A 15,616-nucleotide genomic window follows, 5' to 3' on the forward strand; every position below is an offset into this window, starting at 1 on the left:
GCTTAGGTCAATCACTGTCATTCACATAAACCTACGTGTAGGCCTATAAAAACCTTAATAAGCTTAATAGTATACATCTTGTTCAATATAGTTCCGGGAAGTTGCTGTTGGCCTTTGCAACTGCAAACTGAAGGTGACCAGGTAAGTTTTATCAGGATTTGAATATACTGCACACACGTACATATCTCGGGAGTGGGGTACATATGGATAGTCTCCTTTACACTATAGACGAATCCAACGAGCCAAGTCATGGTCAGGATTTGGTCGGCCATTATATTGGGTCCCCGCAGCACCAAACGGGTGTTGTGACTGCCCAATTGGGTGGATTAAAGCCGCTTAAGGGTAGACGAGGTGTTGTTGGTCGAAGCAACCATAAAAATCGATTTTCAGTCTCTAGATCAATAAATTATTGGCAAATAACACATTGATGTTTTGCAAAAGTTCATTCTACAAACTATATAATTTGAAAACTTGCTTAATTTGTTGTTGTTAATGAGTTATGTACATTTTACAAAAGTGTTGTTGTTTCAGCCCTCTTTACAACATAACTCAAGAACCACAGGACCTACAAAATTATTTATGTGATATTTGAATTCTTCTACACGCTCGCAAGGAAATGAGCAATGTAATTTTTGCCAAAGCTCATTACCATTCGCAAGATGTTGTGAACTACCAAATCGCAACACTTTAAAATAGTGTATTACCTTAAAATAAATTCGATGTTAGATTCTTTTGTGTTGTAAACTGTCATCATTCTTTTGTCTACGTGTAACACGGGTGATAGAACCCTCCAAGGCCGCATCATTTCACATTTTTAGGTGAGATGGAGCCGACGGGGACCCAGCTTTGCCGGCCATTGAGGTGTAGGAATGCGTGAAATTGGATTCGTCTATTATAGTGCATAGTGATATACCAGTGGGCGTATAATAAACATCAGGTCATTGAATATACATGTATATTCAAATAGAGTTAATTAATTTTCCAAGTAATTTTAATTTTAGCTCAAGTCAAGTTGTCACACGTCATGACTGGAAGTGATTATACAACTAAACGTAAACTGATCTTAGTTGTTTATGGTTTGTACAATAAGGGGGACTTTGTTTGGCAAGCCAAGGGGGAATTGTGGCACATACGGCTGTGTACTCTTAGGAATGCTTTATAAATAAAATGTCAGCGTACACGACGAATGAGCCGTGAACTCGGCAAATTGTATTCTGAGATACAGTGTAAAATGTGCGTGAAGGTCGTATCTCAATTCGGCGCGACAAGTTATCATTTGATAGCGTTTAAACGAATCAATAATCCTATTGCTGAAGAGGATAATAATCTTCTACCTATTTCTATAGAATCATTAAATAGCTCTAGTCTTTGTTTTCTTTTGCTAAATCATGTTCAAGTGGTGGGTTACAATAAAAAATCATGAACGTATAATATATTTAGTGGAAATAGCCATTCATTGCCACCTCGGTACTCAACAAAAAATTGTTTCCGCATTTTCATTATCAAAACCACCCTCGTATTTGTTCACACGCATGCGTACAACTTTTATATATGTGAGCGGTTCCCGCGCTATACACTGCCAAAACAATGTTTAGAAATCGGGCACAGATCGGTGTTTCGAAAGTTAAAAGTTTACCATTCAAACAAATTAATGATTAGATCCTAGGCATCTAAACACACAGTCATATGAAATGTGATTAGGATCTAAATATTTTTGTGTTTAATTGCGAAACATTTTACTTCTAAACACTGTTGAAATTCTTATATCTTTCATTTTCATCTTTCATCTGGCAGTGGTTGCAGGTTTATATTTATCTGGCACATTCTCAGAGCCGCCTACCCCACCACCCTTGGGTGATGGTTGGTGGGGGAGAGGGGACCGAGAGAAGGCGCCTAAAGTAAGTAGAATTTAAGGTGGCGGGTGCATGGGGTTTAAATTTATGTTGGGAGTGGTTCTCTTTGGGCTATTATCATGTACGTTTACCAGGGAGGTACTACTCTTCTGTGTAAATACCCAGGTTATTTGCCGAATTTCTGTGGTTGTAAAAGATTGATTCGCCAAGGCATTTATCACAAAATAAAATCGTATCATAAGTTAAAGGGGATTTTCTTTTTTCTTTTTTTATTTTAGTATCCTCATTTTAGGGGTGCTTCAATAGATTTCCCGTAAAAAAGCTTGTTTCAAAACATTTAGTCGATTCGGACATTAAATTGCGTACAGTGCTCAATGAGGGAGGTATTCCAATTAATTGCGTACCGTGCTCAATAAGGGAGGTATTCCAATTAATTGCGTACAGTGCTCAATGAGGGAGGTATTCCAATTAATTGCGTACCGTGCTCAATAAGGGAGGTATTCCAATTAATTGCGTACAGTGCTCAATGAGGGAGGTATTCCAATTAATTGCGTACCGTGCTCAATAAGGGAGGTATTCCAATTAATTGCGTACAGTGCTCAATGAGGGAGGTATTCCAATTAATTGCGTACAGTGCTCAATGAGGGAGGTATTCCAATTAATTGCGTACCGTGCTCAATAAGGGAGGTATTCCAATTAATTGCGTACAGTGCTCAATGAGGGAGGTATTCCAATTAATTGCGTACAGTGCTCAATGAGGGAGGTATTCCAATTAATTGCGTACAGTGCTCAATGAGGGAGGTATTCCAATTAATTGCGTACCGTGCTCAATAAGGGAGGTATTCCAATTAATTGCGTACAGTGCTCAATGAGGGAGGTATTCCAATTAATTGCGTACCGTGCTCAATAAGGGAGGTATTCCAATTAATTGCGTACCGTGCTCAATAAGGGAGGTATTCCAATTAATTGCGTACAGTGCTCAATGAGGGAGGTATTCCAATTAATTGCGTACCGTGCTCAATAAGGGAGGTATTCCAATTAATTGCGTTGCAATGAGGAGGTATTCCAATTAATTGCGTACCGTGCTCAATAAGGGAGGTATTCCAATTAATTGCGTACAGTGCTCAATGAGGGAGGTATTCCAATTAATTGCGTACCGTGCTCAATAAGGGAGGTATTCCAATTAATTGCGTACAGTGCTCAATGAGGGAGGTATTCCAATTAATTGCGTACCGTGCTCAATAAGGGAGGTATTCCAATTAATTGCGTACAGTGCTCAATGAGGGAGGTATTCCAATTAATTGCGTACAGTGCTCAATAAGGGAGGTATTCCAATTAATTGCGTACAGTGCTCAATAAGGGAGGTATTCCAATTCGTATATCTGTTCCGAAATGTTTTGATTCCGAAGAGTCGTTTATCTAAACACGCTTTTCTATGTAAGTTCATTTGGAATAAGATTAATGACCCTTCGGGCTAATGTTACAAAAAATACTCACATTTATTAATGGAAAGGTAATTTATTTTGAGAGCAAAAGGCGCATTATGACTCTCTGCTTCACGTATTTTACACGAAACTCCACCCCACCATATCAAAAACAAATGCATGCCGCTGTATTCAAGAGTAACATTAAATTTATCACACTGTATTATGTTGTGGTATTACTCGCATATAGGTGGATGAATCGATTCGACAGTTCTCCATCAGCATCAGCAACGACACCATCAATGATCTGAAAACGAGACTACGGAATACCAGACATTTTGAAGGACTTGAAGGAACGAAGTTTCACTATGGTGTCAGACCGGAGTACATGCAAACTGTTGTCAAATATTGGTTGAACAAATACGAGTAAGTGAAATCAGGTCCCCCACTGTAAAAATCGCACCAGCCAAATTTGCACGCTACAGAGCCTGAAAAAGATCCCGCGAACCACAAATTGACACATGTGTGGGCGCTGCCATGGGGAGCTAACGGGTGCTAACGGCAACGCGGGGGTCGCTGGGGTGCTAACGAACGCGTCGCCAGCACAAGCGTCCTACGCGATCAATAACGCGTATAGGGCGCATTCAAGTGCGCCGTACGCGACTGGTAGTTCCTGATATGACAGCGTCAATGGCCGCTTCCACGCAGTAACATACTTCTGAACTCACTGTCAGGGTCCTGGTGAAATGTGTTTTTCAATCCCCAAAGTTTACAACATGTTATGGAGGAAATGATATTACCACTAACTACATCATACACAATAATCTGTGGAATGTGCGGCGCTTTGTGCAGGCGCGAAAGTTAAACTCTCACTTGGTGCATGGACGTACGTTTAGCGCGTCCTGTACTTCCATGCTTTGTGCTTGCGGTTAAATTGGATTGATAATCAAGTATGATTGAGAGTGTGTGTCATGGACAAAGTCCCGGGGTAAAGTTCAACGGAATTCGTCCGTCATGATTAAAAACACATTTTTATTTATCAAATATCGACTATGGCATGGTCTAAATCGTGCTAAACATAATTAGCACAATTGGACGTTTGAGGTAATAAAAAATCGAAAATACAAATTGATATCTCCTAAAAACGTTTAAAATGTTCATTTTGCCTCTTTAGCATGCTGTAATGAATATTCTATTGATAACTTGCCCTCAAAAGTAAAAACGTTTGATGTGAACGTTATTGATGTTGCTGTGTTTTTATACTCTTTACATATTTATTCAGCTTCAAAGCTCAAGAGAAGTATTTCAACAAGTACAATCATTACCGTACTAACATAGAAGGACTTGATATACATTTTGTACATGTGAAACCGACATTGAAGCCAGGACAGAAATCCAAACCTCTGCTTATTAGTCATGGTTGGCCTGGGTCATTTTATGAATGTTATAAGGTAAGTGATCAGTAGATCAGTGACGTCAAAACGGTAAAAACTATATATTCGTATAAGGGAAATAAAACGTAATATATTCCTAGAATTTTTAGTTAAGGCATCAGATAGCGACATTTGCACAGTATTTGGTGGGACCTGAGAGCACAGCAGACACACCAAATTTCATTGCCCTTCTGTTATCAAATAATTTAGATTCTTTTTTTTTAAATTTGCGATATAAAGCAAATTATTCAAAATTGATATTTTTGACATTAAACATGAAAAGTTTGACCTTTCGTATTTAAGATATGCATTTTTTCCCTAAAGACCTAATAGAATGTCAAACAAGAATTCCTGAAAAAATTGGTGTCAGTTCCAATTTACAATGTAATTATTATTTGAATGTAATGTTAAAGATGGAATTGCATAAGAAGTTTTGCACTGCAGCACTGACAGGAACATTTAGTGGTAGTTCATTTATCATTAAATAATTATACACTTACATACGTGTTTTGGCGCAGCGTCAGCCTTCTATTCTAGCTAAAAACGTTTTTAAAAATAAAAAATATGCAAATGAGGTAGCTATCTTAAGACTGCCCCTTACCACCATCCCACCAAGTTAAATCTCTATACGCCTCACCAGTTCCAAAAAATGGCAAAAAGCCTTTTTAAAAATAAACAAATATGCAAATGAAGTAGCTAATTTGAATATTTTGCGACAAAAATTACGTGGGATCTTAAGACTGCCCCTTTACCACCACCCTACCAAGTTACATCTATATAACCCCTACCAGTTCCGAAAAATGGAAAAAAGGAAATGAGGTGGCTGATTTGCATATTTTGTGACAAAAATAGCATCTGATCTTAAGACTGCTCTTAACCATCACCCCACCAAATTACATTTCTATATGCCTCACCAGTTCCAAAAAATGGCCAAAAGCATTTCGACAAATAAAAAAATAGGCAAATGTGGTGACTAATTTGCATATCTTGCGACACAAATCGCATCTGATCTTACAACTTCCGCTTACCACAACCTCATCAAGTTACATCCCTATACCCCTCACCAGTTCTTCGAAATGGCAAACTATTTTAAAGTTAAATATGCAAATTAGCTACCTAATTTGCATATTTTGCGCCAAAAATTGCATCAAATCTTAGGGCAGCCACTTGCCACCACCCTACCAAGTAACACCCCAATACACCTCACCAGCTCCGAGAAACTAACATGGAAGCCAAAGGCATTTAAAAACAAAGTTCACACAATACAAATGTATAAGACCCCATTATAGCATAAGGCAATTTATAAGTCGTTTTAAAAGATTTTAAATGTGACGTATAAAATTTGTCTATAACACAGGGAGATATAAAATGTAGGGATTTGGGTACTTTTTGTTCAATTTTCACAGAAATTGAAGGATTTTGACCCATGTTTTTGTTTGTCTGTTTACCCCAGGGTCGCTGAAACAAAGAATTATATTAATTAAATCACCTAATTTATAATTAATAAAGGATAAAAGAGAGATAAAAGCAAAATTATGCTTCATTTAGTTAAACAATAGTAACATCCATGTTGTGTACAAAAAATAACTCTATACGACAATGCAAATCAGGATCAATTCATGGACTAAGTGCACAGGTAGAGGGAAATGTTGATTTTCTTAGCGGATGGAACAGCCATTTTTTTTCAGAGGGAGTATGTAAATTAAATGGAACAGCTATTTTGGGGCCATTATTTCAGAGGGAGTATGTAAATTAAATGTAACAGCCAAAATGCCAATGGGTATGTAATTTAACTAGAACAGCCTTAAATTGATATCGATATTAATATTGACGTCGTCACAGATTCGATTTGTCACGTGATCGTCAAACCTGTAGGAGAAGGTGTCAGTTCTTCAGGAACTGACACAAAAATCAAAATAATTTGATATCAGACGGTCATTCCTCGTATTCAGAATGCAATTTGGTGTGTCTGATATGATCCGATCCCTTAAAGTGGAAAAACGGGTTTTTCTTGAGATTTCGAGAAACCGGGTAAAGAACAAATCAGTGTTTTTTGGGGTTTTTTTTGTTTTGTTGTTTGTTTGTTTTTTTGTTGTTTTTTGGTTTTGTTTTGTTTTGTTTTGTTTTTCCTATTTGTTTGAAGTTTCAGTTCTAAAGAGTCGTCACTCTTTTTATGGTCTGACTGGAAAAAATGAAAACTATATATTATGCTCTTGTTTAACCACAACAAAGAAAGCCTACATGGCATTTGGTTCATTGTTTTCTCTTTTTTCAAAATCAGCAAAATTAATCTATAATTTAGTATCTCTCTCAAGACGATTCTATAATTGATTATTTGAACTCTATTTTATGCCAGATACTTCCGTTATTAACTGACCCTGTAAACAATGGAGGCACCGCGGAAGACATATTTGAAGTTATTTGTCCGTCGATACCTGGATTTGGGTATTCCGAGGCGTCTCACAAAACAGGTACTGAGATTATTGTGAATGTTAATAGAAGGTTCTATTCCAAAAATGTTATACATATTGAGTATTTTCATATAAAACGAACACAATAATAATCAACTGTAACAGATAATATAGGCGTTGACGTGGTCCTGTATAATATCAATGTTGGTAGGCGTACTCTTCCTCTGCAGTTCCACTACTCCTTGGATGGTCTGCTTTTTAATGCTGTCCTGTTCCAACACCCAGTTGTAAGTCCTTCTATCAACATTTCGAATGAATTGACGCCCTTCCACATGCTTCCAGTTAATGCTTTGCCAATTGATGCCAATGACTTACTTCCATTTATGGAAATGCCAAAAACTGTTGCTCGTAGGCAGGCCTGCGTATATAGAAAGCGTATTTTGCGGTCACAACATGCGTCTCTGCCCTTTCCAGATACAGAACATATTATTCTGGGTAGCGTAGCCAATCGCTGTTCAATTGCAGTATGCTTCTGATACGGTTGCTACAAGGCTTTTGGTGTTGATGAACGATTTCCCACCCTTTCAGGTTATCGTCATGGAGAGATTTGAAGATACGTGCCATAGTTGCCCGAAATGTTCTGTTAAATTTTCTGGTAACAGCTTTTGTGAGAATTTTTACGGAATTTTACGTAGTTTTACAGAAAAGATTTTTTCGCATCAATTCATGTAACTTTCTTGGCGGAAATTTCCGTAAAATTACCGGAAGATTCCTTCAACTTTAATGCTCCGTGAGCTTTGTGGAATAAATAAAATGAATAGAAATTCGCAAACTTGCTATGCTCCAGGAGCACTGAATGTTGAAGGTATCTCAAACATCCAAACCTACACATGACACCCACTATCCGCCTTTCTTTTGGTTTTATGTTCAATTTCTAGGAATGAATGCTCACGCCGTCGCCCGTATCTTCGGCAAGCTGATGTCACGATTAGGGCACGATAAATATTATGTCCAAGGAGGCGACTGGGGATCACTCATTACGAAAATTATGGGATTGCTACTACCTGAGTAAGTGTTTCTGGTCTTAAAATATAACAAAATGTATGTGTATGAAATAATTTATTATTAAGAATGTAACACGCATGCTATCTGTCAAAATAGATTGCCTTTTTGATAAAAAAAAAAAGAAGCTGTAAAAAGTCAAACAACTTGGACTTTGCACTCCCACCCCCATTCGCCCAGTGACTTGGGCAAAATCATCGATAATCTCACGTTTTTGACAAAATGTTGACATTTTTCGACCCAACCCCTCCAAATTTGTTTGCACCCCAATCCCAGGAAAAAATATTGGTTCCACGAATGTATTCCATGTAAAATCCACATTACCCCTGTGGAAGATTTTGGAAATATCTTTCATAGAGGGAGTATGAATTTCAAATAAAATGAGCACATTAGGTAGCTCCATTTGAATGTTATACACCCTCTGAGAAAGATTTAATCTGATTCTTCCACTGAGGTAGAATGAGTTTCAAATGGAGCTTCTAATGTCTTAATTCCATTTGAAATCCATACTCCCCCTGTGAAAGATATTTCAAAAATCTTCCACAGGGGTATTGTGGATTTTAAATGGAATAGCCCATTTTAGCGACATTCAGAGATCCCTCACTGCAGAAACATTCCTCACTTGTCAAATCTTTTCACCGACCCTTGAATTGTATAAATCGGAAACTTTTCGGGTCAAGAAGGACAAAGTTTCAGATCTGGGGAGATTCTATCCCCGGAGACAAATGATTATATGTTCAAGGGAGGAATTAGCGAAACACCATACGTGAGGTGCCGCTTAGAATATGAGAAACCCATCTATATACAAAAAGTCAAAATGACTACTATAGAGTAAAAGGGTTAATTGGGACATATCCGGGGGGATTTATAGCACTTTGAAAAAATGACCCATTCATATACCAAAATTGACCTAGAAAAGGGGTCATTTAATTTGATACACAAAAGAGTCGACAATGCGTACCCCGACAGAGTACAGACTTGACATGAAGTATGGAATATTTCTTCATGAATGCTTGACTGGCATGGAAGGGTTGTGCATAAACCGCACGGGCTAAATATTAACTGGGGTGTGTTGGGAGATGGTGTAGAATAATTGTTTGAGAGAAAATGTGCTTTCCATGAGTTTACATCATGGTGCTCATAATGAAATGCATTTGCCTAAAATGGCGGATTTAAGGTGGCTGAATTTGAGGTTTGTTGGTAACACAATTTCGGACTTTATGGAACATTGTTCTATTGTTATCAAATTTATTGGGGTTTAAGGTGATATTTCCTAACCTTCGTCATTAGCATTAAGCAATAACCTGAAATGCACTTGCAATGTACCATTTTTTTTTAATGGGAGAGCTCAGGGAGGTAAATAAGGATAATTTACTGGGTGGGCAATTTAATTTATTTTTGCCCTCAAATAATGGAAAATAATTTACTGGGTGGGCAGCGATAATTAATGGCATTCAGGCGTTTGGATTTTCGGAAATGTTCAAATGTAGACCTGTTTTTGCGTACAATTTGGCTCTGATGTAAAAAGTGAACATTACCCTCCCCCTAAATGCATCTTCTGCCAACTATTAGCATATTCATGTAGCAACTTTCAAGAAAAATTGTATACCATAATTATATTTCACTTTGGGTATTTAGTAATCTTATACCCTACTAATTATCACTCACCATTACTCCTACGTAGGGAAAAAAGCAGTAAAATTAGATGGTAATTATTTATGGTGCCCGATTTTTTGTGGGCAAAACAATTTACTGGGTGGGCACTTTTGGGCAATGGGCAAGTTGAATTTACTGGGTGGGCAAAATTATTTACTGGGTGGGCAAATCTAGTTAACATGTTTTTTACATCCCTGTGAGAGCTTAAAATATGGCTCTTAAAAGTGGTACGTACTCAGAAAGTTTGAATATCCCCACTGGGAGTCAAATGTTATAAACTTACCGTCAAAAAACAACTGCGCAGATTCCTGGTTATCCAATGGACTCACGTTGTTTATTTATACTGTACAGTAAGTTTATAACACTTGGCCCGAGGGGCAATTCAAACTTTCTGAGTACGTATCACGTTTAAGAGCCATTTTTCTAAAGCTCCTCCCACATTCAAAACTGGTTCGTTACAATACATTTCAGTTCTGATGAACACTTGGTATTTTGGTTCAGTGCATATCACCTCAAACTTCGATAAATTTGATAATATCAGAACAATGTTCAGAAATTCAGAAATTTTATCCTCACAAAACTCAAATTCAGTCTATTTAAATCCGCCATTTTATGCTAATTCATTACTTTATATGAGTACCACGATGTAAACTCATGGAAAGCACACTTTCTATCAGAAATTATTTGACACCATCTCTCGATACACCCAAATAAATAAGAGGAATCATTTTTATTCCATACTTAATGCCAAGTCTGTATGAACGGGGGGTGACGGGCTGTATAGGAATGCCCGTCACCCATTTCATCACCTTGCGTAATCTTAACAATGTCGTGTTTTGGTGGCTTTTTTGAGTGTGTTTTTTTTAAACCTTGCGTGACCTTAAATATAATGAAAAACAACATATGGCGCTATTCAGAATAAAATAAATAACTACAGATGACGCTATCAGTGCACTAATGTGCTCAATGTTAGCAATTTAAGACTGTTGTACAGTACTTAATATTAGCACTTTAGTAGAGAGATTGGGTTGCATGATCTGATGGTAGGAGAATAGTTGATTCAAAAAGGAATTTATAATCGTTTTTGTGAAAAAGACAAAAATTGTTATTATGAAATGGAATAATTCATGCTCATTAGCTTTCATTCCCATTCTGGCCATTTTCAGACATATCAAAGGGTTACACATTAACATGATGGACGCCGTAGACCCACCAATACTACAACTAGTAATAGGGAGCTACTTCCCGTCACTGATTCTACCAGCCGAAGACCATCACAAGGTCTGGCCCGCGATACCAATGTTTTTTGGCATGCTAAGGGAGACTGGCTATTTACATATACAAGCTACGAAACCAGACACGATAGGTGACTTACAAAATATGTTGGTAAAATTAGTGATTTTTTAATTTCAAAATGGAATTAACCATTAATGTCTGGCAATGAGCTGGTATGAAAAGAAAGGATTTGGTTTAGGGATCTGGAATGAGCGTTATGAGCGTTTCGACAGTATTTTTTTGTGGGACATGAGAGCACATCAGACATATAGAATTGCATTCTGAATACAAAGAATGTCTTTCTGATAGCAAATAATTTTCATTTTTTGAAATTCACGATATAATACAAATTTTATGACAAATTATTAAAATGTGATATTTTTCACATTTTTGATATATAACAGTCCTCGAAGTAAATTTTATAAATCTAAAGACATATTCTTAAAGTGTATGTAGCTGGGAAGCCGACGATCAATTGAAAATTTTGATCTTTCATATTGAAGATATGGATTTTTTAAATCCATATTTTCAATACGAAAGGTCAAAATGTTCAATTGATCGTCGGCTTTTCATCCCACCTACATACACCTTAAGTATAAATCATCAAATTTATAAAGTTTACTTCGAGTACTGTTAAATATCAAAAATATCAATTTTTCATGAGTTGCCATAAAATGTGTATTACATTGCAAATTTCAAAAAATCAAAATTACTTGATATCTGAAGGACATTCTTCGTATTCAGAATGCAATTCGATATGTCTGATGTACTCTAATTTCCCACAATAAATACTGTCCAAACGTTCAAACCCCACCCCTTAAGTTTACTCAGATCAGATTTACCCTTTATAGTGTTGTCGGGGTTTCTACTCCCGATTCCAGAAAAATACAATACCAATTTTTGAGGTTCAAACAATCTTATCCTATTTCGTCAAATAAAACATAGCTCCATCCTGATCTTATTGGTACTAAATTGCTACACCTGAAATCTGCGATTGTCCAATATTAGATTATGTATCTACGGACTAGACTGACTAAGAAATATATTTGAAAATTTGCTTTTTCTTCACAATCTAGGCCATTCTCTAACGGATTCACCAGTTGGTCTGGCAGCTTATATTTTAGAAAAATTTTCTTCCATTACTAATATGGCCTGGCTTGACTTAGAAGATGGTGGATTAAATGATGGATGGCAGATGGATGACCTCCTCAATAACATCATGGTGTACTGGATGAATGGGAATATGGCTTCAGCGATGAGGTTTTATAAGGAAAATGTGCCACTGTTACTTGGCGATATTAACAAGTAAGATAATATTATAGTAATTTCAATCTATGGTAAATTGTTTTAACCAATCAGGAAACCGGAGAATTTATACACACAAACAACTCATAATGGGGCATTCAATGTTTATTAGAAGCTATGTGCATGCCGCTCACATTTTTAGTTAGCTGGTAATATAAAATATAAACTTATAAATTCGTGAGAGATACCCTAGCACAGTGGATGGTCTTCTGGAACTTTTCAATGACCAAATAGCTAATTGACTTCAGCAATTTACCGTCAAAGTTTGGTGTTTTGCCGAATAAAACCCATTATAAAATTATAATTATAATAAAATTTATAAATGTAGTGTGCATGTACATAGCTGATTTTGTTCTTAACTTTGTCTGGTCCGGTCAGTCGTTTATTGGTCACAACCATGGTCACTACTATTGGTCACCACCATTTTTATTGAAATTGCTGAAAGACATGATCATGATGATGGATGCGATGGTTTATTTTGTTATAGGATGATAATGACACTGTGCCTTGACACAAATATCCTGTCATTTCAGATGCCAAATCAAAGTGCCGTCTGGGGTTGCTGATTTTCCCAATGAGGTTGCCACTTTAAGAAAACCTGAGACGTGGGTCCGATACAAGTACATCAACTTACTTCAGTACAGCACCATGCCACGAGGAGGACATTTTGCGGCTCTAGAGGAACCTCAATTATTGGCTGAGGATATCAGACTATTTGTTAGAAAAGTAGAGACACTTCATAAATAATAATAACTTAAAAAAAGAATTCTTGTAAATCACATTTCGCATGTATTAAATTGAATGATTGACGCCAAAGCCCCGTACTCTGACGGGTATGATGTAGGCATAGGATAAAATGTGAGTCAAGAGGACACATATAACAATAAGTGTTTATTATTATTATTTGCAAAATATACAGATCTTAATGATATTTAGAGTCATTTGCGACCGACCTGTAAAACTTTTTTTTGTCGCCTGAACATTTTCAATTCTGAATCACTATTTAAAACCACAAGATATTAATATTTTACCTAAATACCTATAAGTTATTGGGTTCACCAGAAGATTGAAAAAGGTTGAAAACTTTCAGTGTAAGTATTTTAGTTAGGTTTCTTTATTTCATGTCGTCTTGTTTTTAAGTGTCGGGGAATCCTGTGAATTGAATTTAAAAAAAATAATTAATTAATTAAGGTAAAGAAATCAGATTCGTTTGAATCGTGTTGATTTTGAACCTTTTTAGAATGTTTATGGATTATGAGCACTGATTATGAGTGATAAATGGTAAGTATAGTTTCTTGAGGTGAAAGGTGGAATTTTGCATTCAACGAATCAAGCTGAATGGTACATACCATCTTTTATCGAATTGTTTGTTTTACATAACAGCTACGTAGTGAGTGGGCTGCATGTGGAGAGCGTGGCGCAATGGTTAGGGTACTTGCCTTTAGTGCATGAGGTCCCGGGTTCGATTCCCGGCGGTGACGATTTGCTGGGATATTGACTTGGAAAAAAAAAGTCTGAAATTAATTGGTAGCCTCTGTAGATTAAATTCAGACTTCCGCTCTCCACGTGGTTCATTTAGAAGTGGGTAAATGAATCATGAAAGTACTCCGTCCTTCGGAGGTGAAGTTAAGCCGTCTGTCCCGTGTGCAGAGAGCCATACCTGTACATGAATCTCGCAGTCAGTTTCGAAAAAGAGTAGGGTATTAACCCCTGACTGTTCCCAACCCGTCCCGGTGTTCAAATGGACCCCAATGGAAATAAGCTTCAATAGAGGCTTTCTTGGGTTATCCAGGGTTGTCAAAACCCGAACAAATCAAATCAAATCAAAAAACGTCATCAAGATCAGTCACAAATATTGCCGATAATATCTAGAAACACTGCCACTCACCAAACCAGAGTGAACAAGATTCCTGATAGTTTCTACTGAATACAGTACCTAATTTACTTATTTTGATCCGTTTTGAGAGCTTTTGCTTTATACCAGAAAAGCAACAATAAGCATGATATCGATAATGGAAGTTTTGACAGAACTTGTTAATTTCTGTAAGTATTGTGAAAATCAAGTGATAGTTCAAATGATAAAAAGATTAGTAATACATGTTTTAAGGGTACGTGTTTAGGTTTAAGGAAAGGGTACCTAAGGTTTTAAGGGTACATGTTGTTTACAAGGTTACTAGAATTCATCTGGAGATCAATAACTAAAGTTTATTGGATTTTATTGAAACTTGGTGGAAATGGAAAGGTGACATTTTAGAAGGTCATTCCAATGTCATCGGGGTTCATCTGCGGTCAAATATTTCAAGATTGTTGGATTTCATTGAGACCATCTAAATGACAAGTGTTCACAGACAAAAAATTTCCTGGACATTTCAAGGTCATCTGGGGTCATCTGAGGTCAACTAATTGTTGGATTCTAATGAAACCGTCTATTAAAATGGAAAGTCAGTAGATTTATAAAACACATACCATATAATTGAAGACCGAGTTTGAAAGATTAGTTTGCGTCTGACGTCAGAACAAAGGCGCGACGTGATTGGTTGCTGACCTGCGTAGTACGGCATTTCTGGTCGAGTTGACAGGACGTCATACGCAAACTAGTCTTTTTAATTTGGTCTTCAATTATAATAATTGGTGAACCTTAGGCCTACCTACAATACTAACCAAACCACGCACACCCCTACAACCCCCCACACACACACCCCCACACACCCCATCCCCTCACACACAAATCAGGAAATTGTTATCGATTACAGTGACACTCAGTGCCGTGTGCTTGGTAACTTTATTGCTGTATTTAACAAAATTGCCGTGATAACTACATAATTACCTAGCTGGGGGGGGGGGGTTACAACCCCCAAGCCAGGTCCTGTTTTGCTATCCGTTCTTTCTTCTTTCTTTCTGGCAATTTTCAATATTTTACAACTCATAGCGAGACCAATAAATATTGGGCGTAAAACATCCAATTTTATCATTATTATGTTTTGGATCCAATATTATCACAACTTGGATCCATCAAAACATAATAATGACCTAACTTGGTCACAACCATCATAGACCATGACCATATATGTCACATGACACTTAAGTTGTCAAAGGTCACAGAGGGGTCAAGTAGGCCAAAAAAGTGATTTCAACTAAAAATTCTTCTTCTCCTACATATAACATCCTACAATTACATAAGTTGCACATACGTATCG

The 15,616-nt window shown here is 36.9% G+C and overlaps 1 protein-coding gene across 1 annotated transcript; it reads left to right on the plus strand.

Moving 5' to 3' along the window:
• Positions 1-1,784: 1,784 nt before the first annotated feature.
• On the plus strand, positions 1,785-13,606 carry LOC140145245 (epoxide hydrolase 1-like; the record flags this gene model as incomplete). The annotated part of the gene is made up of 8 exons (XM_072167013.1): positions 1,785-1,898; positions 3,528-3,703; positions 4,560-4,728; positions 7,067-7,181; positions 8,060-8,189; positions 11,006-11,205; positions 12,191-12,419; positions 12,953-13,606. Coding segments are annotated over 8 exons (1,347 nt in total), but the record flags the coding sequence as incomplete, so codon positions are not given.
• Positions 13,607-15,616: the final 2,010 nt, after the last annotated feature.

Source organism: Amphiura filiformis, unplaced genomic scaffold, assembly GCF_039555335.1.
Source record: "Amphiura filiformis unplaced genomic scaffold, Afil_fr2py scaffold_183, whole genome shotgun sequence".
Classification (NCBI taxonomy): domain Eukaryota; kingdom Metazoa; phylum Echinodermata; class Ophiuroidea; order Amphilepidida; family Amphiuridae; genus Amphiura; species Amphiura filiformis.